This window comes from Coloeus monedula (genome assembly GCF_965178545.1).
Source record: "Coloeus monedula genome assembly, chromosome: 4".
Lineage (NCBI taxonomy): Eukaryota > Metazoa > Chordata > Aves > Passeriformes > Corvidae > Coloeus > Coloeus monedula.
Window position 1 is genome coordinate 29,005,940 of NC_138784.1, and position 20,751 is coordinate 29,026,690.

Genomic DNA, 20,751 nt, shown 5'->3' on the forward strand with positions numbered 1-20,751 from the left:
TTCATAATATTTAAACAGCAAGAATATCCTGCATTTTCATGAGACACCTTTATACAAAACCCAGCTTTTACTACAGCAAACTATCAATCTCCTACATAAATCAAGAAAATTTCAAGGAGTATCATCAATAATACTGCAGTACAATGATAGACTGAGAGATAAAATATCACATCAAGATAAACCATACTTAAGCAACAGAGAAAAGATAAACACACAATTTCAGCCCAATCTCAAAAATAAGAGACCGTAATATTAAGTATATGTTGTGAGTAAACACCTCAGTAACCAAAGTACTGATGCAGAAAAAAACTCATGCCAGGTACTTAGAAACAAAAACCTTTCTCCCTAATATTACAGAGGCTTTGCAAAGGCAGAAGTCACACCTGATTATCCAAAACCACCTTTGAGAAATATTTTGTTTCTTTATCTCCCACTCCTAAATGTTTTTGGAAGTTAATTGCAGTTGAATGACTAAAAAGATCCCCAGAAGAATCTTAGAAAGGTAGAGAAAGCATAAGGAGAAAAAAATAAAATATGAATACATAAAAATGTCACCAGAAGGTACATTAATATGATTTTACAGCACATCAGGTCTCCTGAGGTAACTGTCAGCACAGATGTTCTTACCAGTAGGAGTTCAGAGTAAGCCACCTCTCACTGACTGGTACGAGCATGCATGCCTACATAGTTTCTGCTGCACAGGCAGTGAAATATAAATGCATATCCTACTTTCTGCTAGGGTGGCTAGTAAGAATTTAAGATAAGAGCATTAAAACAACAGTCAAGTGGTTACCCTCCTGGAAAATAAGGGAACTAAATTTTACTGTACCAGAAACAAATGTTCTTTAATGAAGCATTCATCTCTTTCAACATTCAGACATATTATACAGCTTTTTTTTTTTTTTTTTTACAAGTGAACAAACACAGGAGTACACAAAAAGTTGGCACAGCAGCTGAAAGAGGAAAAAAGAAGTTATAAATAAAGGCTGCAACTACTATACCTGGATCTGAATTGAAGGTGCTTCCAAGGCTCTATAAACCATTGGTAGAACGCTGTTCTTTATTTCATCTGGTGGAGTTTTGGTTAGAAGCAAGTCCATTTTTTGCAGGAAGATTAACAATATCTATTAAAAGAAGGACAATTCAGAAGCCAAAAGTTTTAACTGCAAAGCATGTATTTCCAATTTAAAGTATGTTGCATCATATCAAAAAAACTTCAGAAATTTTCTTATAACTCAGTAAATGTGATCACTTACCATGTTGCTTGCCTGAAGGCATGGAAGACAAAAAAAACTTCAACATGTTATTGCATTTTAAAAACAGCAAATACAAATCAAACAAAATACGCATGTTCTAGACTGACCCTTCTGAAATAACAAATCATAATGGCTCAGTAAGGAGTTCTTGTTTCTATTTACAAGAACTTGTAAATAGTTCTTGTTTCTATTTATGGTCGTTTGTTAAAATACACCCACAGAAAATCTTTATACACACATCACTACTGAAAAAGCTAAACTTTAAAAAATCTACCACTCAAATTCTGTCCTCAAAGCACTTGATCAAAACTCCACACATACAAGCTGTATTCCATGTGTCTAAAATCAAAACAGGGACATAACAAAAAGAATATTACAGCTACTAGATGGACAAAAACCACCTTGCATCCATTGATATCAAGACTCCTTTTAGAAAATAGGTTAAACTAGGTGGATAAACTATCACATTAATAACAAAAAGCCAAGTATTTTATAGGAAGATTTAAATTTTTGTCTAAAAATACATGGCAATCAGTGCTTGTATGTCAAATAAAAAGAAGCATCAAAGTGTAGAAATTGAAATGTACCAAGACCACATTACAAATTCCCCCCTTTTATTTGTTTTCCTTTACAGAGAAGAAAAACAGATTTTCACACTCCAGCTAGTAAGTGTTTTCTTATTGGATATCTATTATTTTCCAAACTGCACACACACAAAATTTCATTCATTCATTCATTCATTTATACCATGAACATTGATTCTGATGCAATATCCCCCTATTTGGGACAATCAGAGTGAGATGGATGAGACCAGTTTTAAAGATAGATTTTATAGTTTTCCTCAATATAGAATCTTTGTTTGCCCTAAACTTGACTTCTTGAAATCTACACATGCTCTGAACACATGTTCTTCTCTAACAACCCTATAGTATTGTGGAATTACAATTTCTATGTTAGTTAAATCTATAGTTTTGGAGAAATATCACTGGATTGTTTTTGTAAATTTGAAATGGACATAAATGAAACCTGTTATTTAACAACTAGAAAATCTCCTTTAAAGTAAGAACCAAGTACTATATAATAATTTAGATTTCACAGAAGCAGTTCAGCTCCTTACACTGGCTATCGAGGCTTTTTAACTAAGATAAAGCTGTATAATTTCTGATCTCTCTTTACCTGTGCTTAACTACAACATAGTACACACTGTTCTAATGAACACTTTTTATTTCCAGCTTCTAGGATCATATTTGGTACCATTTATCTATTTAGGTAAAAACTGAGATGGTACAGTCACAGATTCACACAGGCCATCTAATAAGCAATTAACAGCAGCTGCACTCTAAGTAATAATGCTTCATTCATTAATGCATTCATTAATGCAGAGCCCAGTACTTGTCAGGATACACTTCTGTGTAGTGAATCAGAAAATGAATTTACAGCACTTCCTACACTAACTCTCGATGGAATCCTGTGGATATAAATTAAGGGTTTGTCTGGGAAGCTATGTCAGAGTAAGCCAGGGTGTTAATCTACAGCACACAAGACTCCACACTAACCCCAAGAGTAAATTTAACTAAATATGCCTTTTTCATATTATGAATTCCCTCACAAAAAGACATTGTGAACACTAGCTAACAACTTCTTCATACTGAATTAGAGCAGCTTTCCTATGACGCATCCATTTCCTAATTTAAATATCCTACTAAAGTCAAGCAACAGGCCCATCATACAAATCTGTAATATACTGAAAGAGTGTTTTGAAGAAACACTGGCATCTTCCCTGAATGTCCCTTCCAGGAGTTACAAACACACAGAAGCCAGACATTTTCTGTCTTGTACAAAGATAGTCAGATCTGGAATTCCATCCTCAAGCACTCTGAACCCTTTTATTTTTTCCAGAATTCCTGATATATTAACTTTGAAAATATGATCTATATTACCTAAACTTTGCCGTATGAAAAAGACCACAGAAATAACAGCTGAACAAGCCATGTAGCACTTCACACTAAAAATACCAGCATAAGAATTTAATAGAGTCTAGACAGTCACAGAAAAATTTTGCAAAGCTCCGTCTTCATGAGATGACTCCAAGTTTGTATTTTGCTTCCCCCATTTCTCAAGACATAAACCAGCTTTTGTGTCCATTATGCTCCAGTTGTAACTTTGCTACAAACTTTTTGCAGCGAGGATTGTGTCACAAAGCTAATATTAAAGGTGGCAAAACACGGTGTTACCTTTTAGGATGACATAGCACAAATGAGATGTTCACTGGCTTTTGGCTGGTTAAACATTGACTTTTTTCAAGAGAACAAAGCTAACATAAAGCTTCAGTGTACCAAGTATAAACAGCATTAAGCAGTTCAAACTTCCTGAGGTATTCTCAGTTACACAGTTGATGCCTTCCCTGCCTCCTCAGTGTAATGACAGTTCTCTGGTCCAGTTTTCTGAAACCCAGAAATAAAAGATCTGCTTGCTCATTCCTATGCTTATCTTGCCCTTTAAGTGCTCTGCAGAAAAAAAGTGGCACACAGGAGTGAGCTCGAAGGAATGCACTGTCTCTCATCCATGGAGGCACAATGCCTCACTTTGTGACAGATTTCTCAGGAATCATCATGCAAATGGTGATGATAAAAGGATGTAAATTTTTGATCCTTTACAGTAACAATTATGTCTTAATACTTCTATACATTTAAACAGCAGGAAAACCAGCATATTTTACTTACACATTACATTTGTCAAATTAAAAGTTAAACTAATTTCACAAATTTTTGCACAGTCCTCAAACAAGTGCTACTCTTATTGTAAATAAATAGCACTTCTAAGACTGTGTCAAAACTAGTTTTTCCGCCCCATGATCTCAATGTCACCAATCTGGATACAATAAAAAAAACAAATTAAAAACCCCCGGGTTCATCTACTGGTAGAATATATGCAAACACTGTACTGTACAACCCTGCTCAGATTGCCCAGGTAAGTGTTAAAATGCCTACAAATATATCTTCTACAATCAACCAAAACCAAGTGGGTAAATTAAGTTTTTTTTGCAAAACTCATCTCATCTATAAATGCAATATACCCTCAGAAAACCCATCTAAAGAAGCAGAGGTAGACGCTTTTTGAATTTCCTGGAAGAATCTGTTTTGTATGAATCAAGACTGACTGTCTGGACAACTACAGAGCAGGTTGGGCAATGTGTGTGAAACTGGAAAAGGGAAACAGAACAATTAGTCATTTTTTCAGGAAAAAAAACACACCAACGAGAAAAATTGTAATATGAGTAATATTAACATACCTGGATTGGTTCTTGCTGCTTAAAAACAGGCCCAAGATCAGGCAGAATGAGCTTGATATATTCTTCTTTGGTGCATTCCTCAGCAATTAGGAGAACATTAGGCAGGACAAAGGGTACCATATCAGGATTCACAAATTCAGAAGTCAAGCAAGGCAAAATTCGCTGAATTATAACGCGCTACAAGAAAAAAAAAGAAAACAAGTATGAATCATGTACTGCACTGCAGTAAGTTACCACTGTGCCAGTTCAGCAGCTTTTGTATTAGCCTGATATTTACAAAAAACCACACAGATAATTTTCAGTTTTGATCTCTTATTTGCACTGTAGCTAATTTACACTGTGCTACTCTGCTTACTTTTCTGTTTGCACTCAAAACATAAATGAAGATGTTAACAACTGTGAAGATCAACAAAAAGCAACTAACTGTACAGAAAATAGGACTTTAAGCCACACACAAGTTACAAAAACCTTGCTCTATATGCTTTCTTTGAAAAGACCCTAACAAGACCCTTAAAAAGACCCTATAAACCTCCAAAATAGTAATTTTTTTCTGTACCCCATCATTCACTGAACAAACACATAATCCTACTATACCTCCCTGTAAAGCTCCAGGTACATTCCCTAAAAAGGATTCTGCTGATGAAAAAGATATTTAAACTGCGGATGTCTACTGTAGAATTAGACATCCTTTAATGCTTTTGAGGCCAATAAACAGAAATATATGGTTCGAGGCAGAGTCACTTCCCTCATAAAATATACTTTCAAGACAGAAAAAAAATAGAAAGAATGCCCTATAGATGATTAGGTCAATCACTGGCTGTCTAAAGTTAGGTGAAATACCTGCCACCTATTTCCAAATTCAAAGCAGCCACCATTTCTGATCAAAGGAAAAAATTACTAAATTTAAAAGAACAAAGTATTAAATATGGAATCTGAATGTTGCACTGCGTAGTGCAAAACAGAATTAAAAATGAAGAAATTTAATGCACTGGTTGAGAAGCTCAGTTATTCTATTATGTATTAATACTATTTTTCTATTACATATGCATTACGGCTGATGTAAATTAAATTATACCACAAAAGGAGCCAGTCTAGACATAGTGTTTAGCACTACACAGGAGAAACATGTAATGACAGGCATTTGCTTTTGAGATTTCTGAGCACTGCCAGCACAAGAAAGCACTTAGTCTACTGAGGGAAGGAAGCTTTGCATTATTCCAGATTAAAGTACTGCCTTGCTACGAAAAAACTTGAAGCAATCTTATAGGAAGAAAAGGTGGCAAAATGGCTTCAAAGAGCTATGATGGCATCTGGAAACACAGGGAAAGCCTTGTAAGTGGAGAGGAGACAACTCCCTTTCAAATTAGGATGAACTACAACAGGACATGCAAATGACGGTTCCTTATTTGGTTATTTGCCATTTTCCATTTAAAGTATTACTGATTGCTGCGGAATACTTCCACAGTAAGCATGTTCTAACCTCCCTTTATTTCCTCCTACTCTATTCTGACAGTCTCATGGCAATCTATTATCCTACAATGCTACAGAAAGTCCAGCATTCCAAGACTCAAAACGCTAACAGATGTTCATATATTTTAAAACTTGCTGTTACAAGACATCATTCAGACAAACCTTAGGTAGTTTTGGCAGAACTTTTGGTAGTCCTTTAAAAAACTGTGATTTCTGCAGGTTATCCCTTTGAAATAACGAATCAAAATACTGCAGCGTCATTGCTCCTACATCATCGAAGAATGGTATCTAAAAATAAGATTAAAAGGTTGTCATCTGGAGGGGGACATCATTGACACTGCTACAATAATTCCAAAATACCACCATCTATTTACCTTTTCAGTGCACTACAGTAAGCCTTTACAATGACATGTCTGCAACTAACAACTAGAAAATTAAATTTTTACATATCAAGTAGTATAATATTCAGATACAGGTTGATTATTAAGACGGAACTTTCCTAGCATTTTTCAAAAACTCATGCATGTTATGTGTATCTAAGCTAAAACATTATTTCATACACAGTAAATTGCTTACAAAAAAGAAGTAATGAAAAATAAAAACTTTGAATAAATATTCTCCTAGGAATAACCATGCTGTTTTATATTACAATGACCTACTAGGTCATCCACATCTGGCTCCCACCCCTGGAAACGCCAGAAAACCCTGGAAGCTCTGATACCTCTACCCTATGATTCAGTGTGCAGTGTAGATATGGTAAAAGAGACTCAACATCTTTATAAAACCATAGTGCTTAATACAACCACTTAGAGATTTGTTTCTTGTAGTCCTTCAGACAACTGAGCTGATACCTGAGAAGTATCTGCCAATTCCCTCACTCCCATCTGTCAGCATATCAGTGGAGAAAACCATCACCTGTTTCCTCTTCCCTCTTCACCCACTATTTCTTTCAAGAGTTAAAACACTGATTTCTATCTCTGCGTACCGTCTTTTTACACCATAGCAAAAGAATAGAATTGTTTAGCAAAGCAAATCTATAAGCAGGAACCTGAAAGGCTATCAGATTGGAGAAAATGGGGCATAAGACAAGGCAAGAACCATGCTTTATGTTCTACTTTCAGGAGCAACAGTTTGCCAAATTAAAACTTACATTATATCCTACTTGCAATTAAATTTTACTTTGTTATGGCAAATAATGTCTGAATATACTTTTTTCTTCTGCATATTTAAGAATACATCAAAAATCATAAGCCAAAAGTTAATCCTTACATTTATTGCCCTTTATAATTTTCTCACTTTCAAATCCTTCCAATATAATTTTAAAGACTGAATTGTATAAAAGCCTAGCATAAAAAAGCTTCCAACTGTATGGAAAGGAATAAAGCAGTGTTGCATTGAATAATTTTTCTAAATTCTGTCTCAGTACCCACTTTTTCCATATGAATAAATGTCGGATAAGGACAACTTTTGGCAGCAACTAACATTACATCTAAATGGTTAAAAAATATTTAACATTTCAACTAAAATGATTAACAGAAAACACTTTAAAATAGCTCTACAAATCAAACACTAATTTCTCTCTTTCCTATAGCTACTGTATTTTCCATGGACTGACCTTAGTCATTTGATCTGCATCTGGTCTGACTGCTGGGGCTACATTTAGGAGCAGCTTTACATGCTCACGCACCTCCTCGGGTATGCTCTGAAGAGTACCGGAGCTTAAACGGCTCAGCTGTGTAAGTAATCCAAGCATATACACCATGAGTTCAGAAAACTGTATAACTATTTCCAGTATGCAACAGGCTTTTACTTTGTTCTCTTGATGATTTCTCTATCCATGCTTTTGATATCCCTCCCTTTTCCCCTTTTAGATGATTGCTCATAGCTGCCTCAGTTTCCCAAGAGCCTACCTGTTTTAGGTCCCATCCCTCTTTTTTTCAACTTCCTATTGTAGTTCAGGTTATCAGAGAACACAAACATGATGTTTTTAAACAGGAAAATGTCAAGATCTGAGGTGTTGCCTACACACATTAAAACACAGTACATACAACTATGGCAATTGGGCACCCAAAGAAGTTACAAAAAGAAACCTGCATATGAACAGACATTATGTCAGCTGATCCAATTAACTGTGACACTGTCTTTTCTGTTAATATTCACAGTCCACAAAGAATGTGAAATAGTGACAGCTAAGTGGATACCAACTGCCATGTCAAGTGATCAAATCACTCTAAACCCAGCCCTCCTCAGTGGTCCTACACAGGTAATTCACTGCCATGTGTTTCATACCGTTCGACCCCAACAGGTAAGCATTATTTCCCAAGACCAGAATTTAACAGGTTTACAGAGAAATCAGGTGAAAAATGCAGTTTTTAGATTATAAAATTGGTACACGTAACCTCTTCTAGACATAAGTTTTATTTCCCATATTTTCTATGGTTTTTTTCCTTGTTGTAACAACAGGATGCAAGGTGAGATACCATTGTCAGATAGTTTATGTTGGAGCACTGATAGTGTTCTCAATATTTAAACCTATTTTACAATAATAACTTTTCAAATATGAAAATCAACAAATAGTCATAAAACAAACAAATACCTGATCCAGCTGTCTACTAAAGCTTTTATAAATATCTTGCTTGTTGACCTCAAAAATTGGTTTCCCTTTATTGAACACTGCATACATTACAGCTCCCAGAGAGTACATATCACTGGCTGTCTCACAGCTCACAGAGAGAATATATTCTGGCGCCAGATACTCAGGATTTGGAAGACACAAGGATGGCAAGTTTGGATCCCATTCCTTACAAGGGAACTTTGGCTACAAGAGAAGTATGAGAAGTGAAACAAAGTACATTTATCAAGGATTTTTAAAGACCATTTTCAGTAAGAAACTCAAGCAGCGAAAAATAATTAGGCCTCTCAAATTCAATTATGAATCAAACAGAAACAAGAGTAAAGCAAAACTGTTAAGAATCTCTGTCTGTAGATTAGCTGATGCAGTTATGTCTGGATATTAGAGCTAGGAAGTGTAATGTAAAATCAAAGCACTGCTGGTAATGAGGAAACATGAGCTATGATGGAATTCATTTTAGGAGGTAGCAACCAGGCACTGAGTAGATGCAACACACTAAGTTAGGCAGGTTTGCATATCATCCAACATGAAGGTGAGCAGAAGTGGCACAGGCTCCAGCCTCTGTTTGAAACAGTCTCTAGTCTACTGCGACTCCACTGAGCCCACTGAGGCTCTTTTTCAGGGATGATCAAACGCAGCACTTCAGTCCAGACCCATGCCATTGCATTCTAACTTTCCGCCAACAAAACACAGAGGTGAATATTAAATAAGTGATTCTATACTGGAACACAAGATCATGAAACTGGTTTTAGATAAAGACCTGAATTTGAAATTGAATGATGATAAAGGTTATTACCTCCTGTTCAGATGGATTTGTTGATTGGATACAAAAATCAAAGCCCATAATTTTCCATGCTCCACTCTTATTCAAAATTATATTTTCAGGAGTAATATTTCCATGGACCATTTTGACACTGCTATGCAAAAATGACAAACCTTCAGAAACCTGTTAATAAAAGATCATTATTTCAGGTTAAATATTTCCCCAAACATCCTGTAACACATTTACAAAAATTCTGTTGTCACAGTTAAATTCCTAAGTTAACTAAGAAACAATTTTTCATCACTATTTTAGCTTATGCCTCAAAAACTATGCATGATGGAAATTAAACACAGATGGGTAATCAGCAGGTGAGATTACTAACGTCAATTAACTATCACAGCATAAGTGTGGTGGTGCATTCCTCTCTCCCCTCAGGCCACAATATGATCTCAGAAGAACAAAAATGCTTTACAAAGTTGATCAACATATTCACCAAACAAAACCTGGGAGCTAATGGTTCTCCACAGAACATAAAGAAAAGATTCACATATGGAAGAGACAGCTGTAGCATAGACATTTACATGGAAAATAAAAATTAATTGAATTTTCTACTTTACATGTCAGAACAAGCAAAAAAAGAGTAGAGCTTCCAGTGTTTATCCTCTCTTACACGTAAGAGTGATCAGGGCACTATGATCTCCTACCTCACAATTATTTGATTTACTATAGGCAGACAAAACTATGGCAGTTCAAGGACTTTATTAAAAAAAATCATTAATACTAAAAGCAGAAGAAAATTATAAAGACAACCTGTACCATACCTGAAGCAAACCATATTTGGTCTCCACATCATAAAGTTTGTATTCTTTAATGTCTGATGGCAAAGGAGAAGGTAGGTTGTCCCAGCTGCCAAGAACATTAGCTAAACTTGCACAGACTGGTTCTGTACAAAATGCCAAGCAATCCCTGTATAGGAAATGCATTAAAAAATTTCTTGTACATAAATGTAATATATCTCTTGACTGCAAATAAAGAACCATACAAACATCATATTATACATTGCCAAAGCACCTGGTGCTACTGAAAGTCATGCTGTATTTCAGGTTTTGAATTCTTATACTACTATACTAAAGAGAAACACATAAATATCTGCAGTTTAAAAAAATACCAGAATGAAGTTATTGTATTCTCTAACATTCACATAAATCACTAATGATTCACACAAAGCTTCATAAAATTTTTTTTAAAATAATACTTTTCTTGTCCTGATACAGAAAAATTGATCAAATAATTCTTACTACTGTTAAAACTTGCAAAATCAGACTTCTACCTATGCCTAAAACTAACGTGTCCCTAACTGAACCAATAGTTAATGTGGTCAGACAAAGATCAGAAACTAAATTAATATAAGGGAGAACCAGAATATTCTTTTACTTTGCCAACTGATAAAGAAGAGCTGCAAACACAAATACACTTGTTATATGAACTGCAGTTTGCATGTTTTACAAATTATTTTACCAATTTTTTTTCTTCATGAAAAACTAATGGTCTTGTTTATGCAGCTTTGTGTCACCTGTGTTTGAAAAGCACAGATGAAGCAAACTTCCACACATAAATTGGACCGGTTGTAACACTGTGCTTCAAAATTTCTAATTTCAAAATTGGTCCTGAAACCAATATATGTCTCAATTTCACAAACTTCATGCAACACAGAGTCATTCTTTACATCCAATTTCTTCATACTGGTCTGCACATCGGTGGAGGCCCTGGACAGCCATTACAACTCACTCCTTAATTGTTTTTTAAGGATTTTTTTGAGAAAGAATTACATGGATGGTAGCACACATACCTGCTTTAAGGGTGATTAATTCACAAGAACACTAAATACTGCATCAGTATGAACACAGAAAACAGAAATCGAGTAACAAAGACATTTTTGAATACAAAGTTATAGGCAGGTTTGATCATTCCATAAAAACATCAGAAGACACGACTCAGCATGAATCTACCACGTATTTTTTAAGTATTTCAATAATTAACAAGTTTGACCTTTGAAGCAAAATAAGGCTGCTGAAACATGCAAACCTCTTACTATTCATCCAGATTTTAGTTTTATCTACTGCCTCTCTAAAGGAAAAACAACAGAAAAGTAAAATACATCGAATGCTAAGTGTCAGCCAATCTGACAGAATTTTTTCTTGCTTGGTTTCCTCCCTACCATTCTGTTAATGATATACCTTTCATGTTTCTATTAATATGACTAGGGCTATAAAATTTGTTTCTGTAATAGTCACAAGCAAAAACCAGAACACAGAATGACGAAGTCCTTTATTTTCAGTCTGACTTCAACTTTACCACAGAGCTTATCCATTTAGTTATGGTTAAGGCACAGATTACAGAAAATACCTAAGGAAAAGTTATTCGGTGGTTTTCATAACATAAACTCTCTGATTAATGCTGTTTTGAGGGAATAAAAAAATGGCTGTTTATTTTTTACTTTAGGAGCAATTAAAAAAGGGCCCAAACCACAATATTGGAAGGATGTGGTAAGCCTAATTAAAATAGCAGAATATTGCAGAAACTGATGTCTGCCATATGGGGCAGCTGCTTTAACAGCTTCCTGGATAATATCAAAACTAAATTCAGAGTAATAAAATAAAAACACTTTAAAAATAAAAGCAATGGACAAAAATGCATATGCTTTTTACAGCAAAACAATGTAACAAATGCAATGTCTAGTAAATGAGCAGGGACAATTCACACTACTATTATTTTTAAAGGCTAGCAATGAATTATGAGTTAACTTTCAATTTGGTTTTTTTATCCTTTTCTTCAGTAACGAGTTAAATATAAATTAATATTGCTTTCCAGCATTGTTAATGGAATTCAAGACCATTTGTAAATAAACATATTCATATTAAATATTTAGTATAAATAAGGAGTTACTCATTATATAAATGCCTGTTAAGAGGTATACATCATTATATGCATTATGTACATTTATATTAAAAATAACTATGTTGGATACCAATAACTTGTAGTAGAGACATTCCATTAATAGGGGAAAAACTACCTATACACTAGCATCAGAAAAGTATGGCCTTTCTTTCCATGTCTACTTCAGCCCTCCAGGTATACCAAGTATCCATCTCCTTCATAAAGGAGGAATAATGGGTGACCTGCAAGCAGTTCATTACAACTGTATATTACTTTGTGGAAACACAAAAAAAGAAAAAAGAAAAAAGGGGAAAAAGAAGAGAACAGGTACAGTCTAGCCAGAAGCCCATGACAGATTTCTTCAAGAATAAGCTCTCTGGAAAGACCTGAAATTCTAAAGCAATCTTACAGCAGGCTTGCACAAGGCTACACACACAAATATTCTATGTAAACCTTTCTTTTATTCATCTCCTCCAAAAACTTGTTACATCAGTTTCTGGCACAGCAAGCAACTGTACAGGTTTTGTGCTTCTGGTGTCTCTACCAGCGGCTGAGTGTGCTGAGTATGGAATGGAAAACAGCTGAAGAAATGCATAAGGCATTACTAAAAGCTCATAAACAAGAACTCTGATGTAACCATACTGTTAATTTCACTCAAAAGGCTTAAATGCCTCACAAGAACACCACCAAAGCTTTCTTAAAGGTATGAATCTTAGCCTTTTCTTCTGAAGGTCAAAGTTTAGGGGAAAAGCTGCTGAGTCAACTGGAAAACTGTGACAATTTTAGGAAGAAGCCTCAAGTATGCTCTGGGATTCACTTGCATACACTGTAACTTGAGATGACCCTAGGCCATTTAGCATGTAATAGTTTATTTACTGTTGTAGAGTTCTGAGAGCTGTCTTCAACTACCTAATTAACCTTCCTTAGGCCTTTGTAAGGGACATACTGAATCATAGGCACAATGACAGCTTTGAACCCCTGTTAATGTGAAATTTGTTTAGTACTGGAGGAAAGATAGATATGAATATGTAAGTGCAATTTAATCCAAGAAATCTGTCTCAAAGCAGGCACTGCAAAGATGAAGAAGCATTCCCACAGTATTCTCGGCTCCTAGAAGCCATCTGGTAAAATTCAAGGTAACACAGAAATGAAAATATATATATATATATATATATATATATATATATAATGAGTCCTTATCAGGCTACCATTTAGGATCACAAAATCGCTGGGGTTAGAACGCACATCTGGAAATCATCTAGTCCAACCCCCTTCCTATTTTGGGAAAAAAAAAACCCTGAAACCTTCATGATCATCTTCGGTAGTATCAGGATCCACTTCCTATTTTAACATGAAACCTTGATTTTCTTTGCTAGATTTTAGTGTGCTGTTATCACTATGGCTGAACAATAAATCTGCAAGACGAACCAGTTATTGTGCCTAGTGACTGACCTTTCATAAATCAAATAAGCACTGGAAGAACATGCTGAATTTCGTCTCCCTTGACTGGCATTTGAGGACCTTTCCAACACATACGTAGTTACACCACATAGAATTCACCAAAAATCCCTTCTCTCACATGTACTAAATACATCTTACACATGGAACAAAATGTATGGACAACTTTTTGAAAGAAAACAATTTTTTGAGAGTTCTATAAAAGCAAAATTAATTAAACTACCAAGTTTTCATGCTGTAAGGGTCATGTGTAGCCTTACAGCTGCAACTGGACTAAGATCAAGCAATAGATTATTTATTAGCTTCATACCAGAACTGCATTCTATGGCAAAGAGGGGGGTAAATATGAGAGTGGGGTGAATACCACTGTCATATGAATAAATACAGTAAACTTGAATCTCATCAGATGTATGTGTTGAATGTTCCAGATAGTTTACATCCAATACCTAAACAATGATTAAAAATAACTGTTCTCTACTACAGCTTACCTGGATTCTTCTAATGGATGTTGAACAGTAAGTAGTCGAGGATGTCGAAGCCTAGTTAGCTGTTGAACACCTCGTTTTAAAGAATCAATAATCTGATCTTTTTCAAATTTTTGGTACTTGTCTATCAGCTTCTTATCAAAGACAAAAACAGCTACTTCCTGCAAATAAGCAACAGAATTCACTCAGTATATAACACAGCCAAAACCAAGCCTATACACAATTACATACAAACGTGTGTTTTTGAATTAACAGTACAATCCCACTAATACAATAACCAAACAAAGAAACTTGTTCTTCTTACTTAGTCCCAGTTATGGGAGAGCTTACTGTATATAAACTCTGAAATACATGTTTTAAGAGTTAAGGTACTAATGCTCCTTTATTGTGTAAACAGTAATGTGTAAACTGTAACACCTATCTACACAGTGACAAAGCAGCAGATCCACAGTCAGAAACCAGCTTGATTTTAAGTAGATGAAAGCACTTATATCAATTATGAATAATCAAAATATTCTAAGTATATTTGCGGTCATTGAGCATTATATACATCAAGTGGAGCTTTATTAAACCAGGTTCTGTCTCAGTGTTCCGCTCCAAACCAGTACAATGTGACAAAATAGTCACTGTAATCTATTAATCTGATCAGACCATTCATATGATAAAATGCTAAGAATTTTGTAATGCTTCAAGATGTGTAAAAAAAAGTCACAAAAATGTTAAAAACAGAGAAAGTCTCTCCAATGTCTGCAACTGGACCAGGAGAAAATTAAGAAATTTATATGAAACTTTGAAATTACAGAGGTCAATGTAAAATAAAAATTAGATTACATCACCATCTGGGAAGTCATTAATGTGAAACTTATCAACTGACGAAAAAAGTAATTAAAAACTTTATAATGAAACAGACTTTCATATACTGCTACAACAGCATTATGAATAATAATAAAGGTTAGAAAGCAGTAGAAAATAACATGAAAACACAGTTTTCAGTCCCAAGAGGAAACGTATGCTCTTTTACTGCACGTTATAAACATTACTCTAATTAAAATCTCACAGGAACAGCTATATTACTAATTAAGAAAACCCCTACAAGCTTCTAGAAATAGGCTATCCAAACAGCCCAATACACAAAAAATTGGTTTTTAGCTATTTTCATTAAGCTGTTAGCCGGTGAATATTTATAACTAACTCAACTAAGTACATTTCTCCAGCTTCTATCCATACTGGCTCCCTGCTCCAGCTCTTAAGTGTGATGGATCAAACATTAGCACAAGGCAGAGAAGAGTAACGGGATGAAGACATACACTGAGCAGTACCTGACCAATAACAAAATTTCAAACTAAGACAGCATTTCTGAAAAAACTTCTGTTTGATGACAAGCAAAGAGAACTAGAAAGTGAATATCAGCTATGGCTTGAATGTTTTATGATGGCTCGAAGTTAGTTCTATTGGTGCTTGCTGCAATCCTGCATGCTTTATTTAAACTCATTCCCCGCAACTGGCAGAAGAAAACACAATTTGTGCTCCAGATCCTTAACCAGTTGACTCAAGGCCATTAGGTTCCTCTTGACTCTCTGTAGCCTTGTTGTTGGGACTTTGTCGATACCCACTTGGAAAAACCAGTAATGGGTAATAACCACTGGGCTGCACCAGACTGGGAAGCTTCTTCATGACGTTCCTGACTCAGACCCCCGGGAGCCAACACACCTCCCTACGGACTGGGGCTGGTCAGCATGCTGGGCCCTCCATTCCTCTCAAAAGGGAGACACCAATGACTACTAAACTTGTCTTCTTAACGGAGAAGGTTGTGATGTGGGAGGCTGCCCTGCCCTAGGCAACTCCTCCGTCTTGTAAGAACCTTCATCCACGTTCTCATTTCCCCGGTCCTCAGATTTCAGGGCCTCACACCTACTGTCCAAGGGAAGGTGAGGTAGGTCAGGAGAGAATTCGCCTGCCACGCCGAGCAGAAACCCATTTCCACTCCCCTCCATCTCTAAGGTCCTCTCCTTCTGCCTGGTGGTGAGACAGCAGGGCATCCACTGCTTCTTGTGACATGGAGGAGGGGTCCACTTATCTGCGGTACGGCAGGGTGTGCCTCCACAAGTCAATCTCTTTCTCAGAGTCCCTAATACTTGCACCTTCCTACTCTGTCTCAGCCCCACCACTAGGCTGAGCAGATGGTGGATTTGAGGGCACCTCACACAGCTGTTCTCTTGGCTGCCCTCCCAGAGCAGCTCAAGTTTTCTTGCTTTTCTTCTTCCTATTTTCTGCCCCCAGCCTGCCAGGGATAGGGAAGTGAGTGAAGAGCTGTGTGGGTGCTGGCCAGGGTCAGCCTGCCACATCCTCCCAGACTATTTGCAATCCTGAAATTTTTATGAAACATGCACCAGTTTGAAACACATGTTGATAGTTTAAAATACGTGTCCTTATTTACCCACATAGACATCTTACAAACTAAAGAGAATGCAAAAAATCCTGCTTCTATCTTAACCAATGCAACTCCTAAAAAAAGAGAAGGTTGAAAGCGGGAAAAAGAAAGAGAAATAATTTTTTTCCAACAGGAAAAAAGCAACCAGAGAACCACAGCATATCACATTTTCTTTCCTGACCCTAAGAGGAAGGCAAGCAGTCAAAAACACACCGGGTTTGTGTGTCAATAAAGACGCAAACCTAACTAGAAATTATTTCTAAAGTAAACACTCTAAAAGCTGTGGATATGCAATGATAATGGAACAACAGTACGTCTTCCTATTCACCTCACTGGATACCAAGAAACTATGTTAACAAAACCTGTAAAACATTCAAGCACTATAGTGTTGAATACTATACAAACTCAAATCCTAACATTTTAAATAGGGTGAAGAAATAATGACAGAGACTAAGCACGGAAAAAAAAAGAAAAAAATCCAAACTCCACAAAAAAATTAATAAATACAGTTCACCATCTATCCTGTGAACTGAATTGATATAGCACTCTCATGGAAAAAATCTTAAATGTGATCATGTTAAAAACTAAATCGTGAACATAAAATCAAAGGAAATTTAAAGGTAGCAGTCAAAATGCTTGATTTTAGAAACTGTTTGTTTTCCCTTTCTTTTTTGTCATCTATTTTACCCATAGGCACTCATGCAGATTTCACATGAAAAATCAAATGTAACCCAATATGCAAACACATATTTTATCACAGCCTCCCACTGAAATAAGCAAAATAGTCACTGAACTAAAATACTGGAAAGCACTCCAATATTACTCTGGTCTTTTGCCAGAAAAAGATTTTTCTCACCCTTTTGGGGGCTTTATTTTTTATAAGCTTGCCAGTATTTTTTCATAACCTTACTTCCCCATGAGTTTCTCTCAGTCATAAGGTATACAATACAACTATTATTTCCGTTTCAAAAATTTATCAGCCTTCAAAGTTTTAATAACAGGAAGATTTAAGTTGAAAGTTGCTATACGCACAGCCAAAACAACAGAAAGTTGACTTACCTATCTACCATTTAGTACTATCACAAGAAAAGTTAAACACGAGTACAGTAGTTTTGAAGCACAAACCATTACCTTCTGAATTCTGCTAGCTTTACAACTGAGCCAGCAAGTACTTTGTGACCTTCTCCTATCTATTTATGATTGCACTTTCTAAGCAGAGGGACAAGCGCCATATTATGCCAGAAAAAGTGTAAGTGCATGAAGTCCAAGTTAGTAAATCCAAGATGAGCAGAAATACATACTGTAAAATTATACACTGATCAATAACCAGAGTGACTCATAAATGTTTCAAACAAACAGCAGCAAATCAGCTATGAAATAACACCAGATAAACATATGTACACAAGTAAGTAACTTCCTCACGTTCTTTGAGGCTGTTACTCAGTCACCTACAAAGTAAGCAAGAAAAGGCAAGGTACATTAAAAAATAATAAAAAATAAACATTCAGAAATCCTGGAAGAACAGCAAGGCAGGAACCAGGCAGAATTCAGAAAAGCAGCATAAAATCATAGATATCTACTGTCACCAGAGATGGAATATTTGTAACTGCCCACTGACTTAAAATAGGAACAAAAATAATCCTGAAAACAAAGATTTCTGATGGGATCTACTGCTATAATGGTAAAACCTCCAAATTTAGCTATTTTATCTGGCTACAATGACTTATGTGTTGTAGTAAAGTGACAACAACAGGGGTAATTAAGCCCTTACAACCTGTTTGTCTGATTACAATACACGCTGCAAAAAAAGCTTGTAGCTTCAAGCTAGATATACATACTTGTAATACAGCAAATATGTACAACACTGCACAAAAGTGACTGCTACCACCTGGAAAATGACAGCCAGCCCAAAGAACATTCAGAAGGTACACGGGAAAGAAATAAAAAAACAATGTTAAAGAACAGATATATTGCACAACACAGCATAAACCATATTGCTGCACAGTTTTGTTTTGCAATGGCGAAGTGAATGTTGACATGATGTTACCTAACTGGTAATATTAATAATGAATGGTAACTGCATGTCAAAACACCAGCCATCTAAAATTCCATGCAGTACAACTGCTGCGGTATTTTTAATTACTAATAATGACATACAACTGCACAGATGTTAGTTAGGGTTTACAGAGATATTGCAGGACCACATGGAGCACCTGAACTAGAACTCTGTAATTGGTCAGAACATCCATTCAAGGCTTGAAAAATGTGATCAACAGGAACCTAGTTACATATACTCTGTCAACAAGTGAAAGAAACTTGTTAAAGGTCTTCAGACTTTAAAGATATACCTGCTACAGGTCAAATGCTTACTGGGCACATAGACTGCATAAAACCCATCAAAATTACCATACTTTCAATGCTTTCAATTACTTCTTTGTATAGCTGAGTAAGACCAAAAAAAAAGCCCTAACCAACTGGTATATTAAGTAAATTCAGTAAATAAAAGATGCACAGAGCTCTGCAACAGCTAAAAAGATTCCTGAAAACATGGCAAAAGTACCCAATTAAACATTATTCAGACTCTGTCCTACAGAATCAGATCACACATTCTTTCCAGATTATTTGTTGTGTGTATTATATTTCTTACCTATTTGGTACTGCTTATTTGCCTATCATCTAAAAGATTGTATAAACGTTTTCCAAAGTTATTCCTTTATGTCAGTTTCTTTTTGGTACTTGTGCAGCAAGTTGATGCATTGTTTAAGTGACTTCACATCACTTCAAAATTAAGTTTAACGAAAGAGCATAATTTATTAACACTTCTATTTACAATTTGAAAATTTTATTACCTCCCCAAATTTGAAAAAAGACTTTTCACATTTCTCCAGTGTAACAAAATAATTTTCTATAATAACAACTCTTAAACTCTGTTTTTGGCAAACCTTCTTCCAAAGTCACAGTCCCATGTTCATTTTTACATGGGACTTCAAGTGAGTCAAAAGTTTGTATATTAGCGCTCTAAATCCTAATACTTTAGGGAAACTAAAGGGGAATACTGATCTGAAAGCAGCACAGGGAAAGCATAACTAACTTCCTTCACAACCTCCTCCTCTATCCCATGCCTTCCTGTTACAGTATCCCATGACTTAACACGTCTAACCACTCAATTTCTGTATGGTAGCTGAGCAAAAAACTACAGTGTCTTCTGCTGGCAACAAATGATGACACACTTCATGATTATTTTAGACCGTAAAAGCAAAAGAATTGTTACCAATAAAAAGCTGCAAGGTGCAAAAAACTGAGAAACCAATCCATGTTAAAGCAAGCTTCTTCCTTCTTGTCAGATCACTTTTAACTCAGATGAATCCTTGATCTTGGTTCCGAATTGTATGCTATGAATGCAGAACCACTTCTTTCTCCAACAGTGAAGGCTTAAAGCAAGTATCACTTATATAGCAGAGAATAATGTACTTAAATAGAGCTGAGTTCTTTGTGTCATTTCACTACCTTTAACATTAGTCCAGTTGGATTTTAACTGCCACTTACCAACTGCTACCTATCAGTCTGTCATCTACTGTTTAAAAACTTAAGTCTTTACTTGATAACTCACCTGCTTTGTTGATTTTTTAGTTCCATTAAATATCTTCCAAGCAAGACCATTACCTCCACTGGCAATATGTCGCCCGACATCGAATTCCCTGGTAACAGGATTTCCCATGACCGCACTGGTGACATCAGCTGTCACCTTTGTGACAGTGCTCTTCAGCTTATTCAGCATGGACTCCATGGTTTCAACTGTGCACCAATGTCTTATCCTACAAAGACAAGAAAAGAAACTTTTCACAGTCCTCTCAATTTCTCTTAATGAAAGGTGCAAGTTGAAAACTATAACTTCTAAACAAGGATCCAACTGGATACAGGAGCAACCCCCATAAAGAATACTGAAATATAACTACCAGGGCTTTGCAGTTATACATATTCACACTGCATACACATATCTGTGGGTGCATGCCTATGGGATTGTGTG

The 20,751-nt window shown here is 35.8% G+C and overlaps 1 protein-coding gene across 3 annotated transcripts in view; it reads right to left on the minus strand.

The window, feature by feature from the left end:
• Positions 1-20,751, minus strand: part of SCYL2 (SCY1 like pseudokinase 2) — a 32,055-nt gene that overhangs the window by 7,009 nt on the left and 4,295 nt on the right. For 2 of the 3 annotated variants that reach the window (XM_082280758.1, XM_082280757.1), the window contains exons 2-10: positions 20,335-20,539; positions 14,297-14,454; positions 10,235-10,379; positions 9,447-9,596; positions 8,615-8,836; positions 7,634-7,750; positions 6,181-6,306; positions 4,549-4,725; positions 1,002-1,124 (exon numbers count right to left, since the gene is read on the minus strand). In XM_082280758.1, coding sequence (XP_082136884.1) covers positions 1,002-1,124; positions 4,549-4,725; positions 6,181-6,306; positions 7,634-7,750; positions 8,615-8,836; positions 9,447-9,596; positions 10,235-10,379; positions 14,297-14,454; positions 20,335-20,511 — 1,395 coding nt within the window. In that variant the 5' untranslated portion in view covers positions 20,512-20,539. Of the gene's footprint in view, positions 1-1,001; positions 1,125-4,548; positions 4,726-6,180; positions 6,307-7,633; positions 7,751-8,614; positions 8,837-9,446; positions 9,597-10,234; positions 10,380-14,296; positions 14,455-20,334; positions 20,540-20,751 lie in introns of those variants that run through there. The other variant, XM_082280759.1, reaches the window with a different exon arrangement.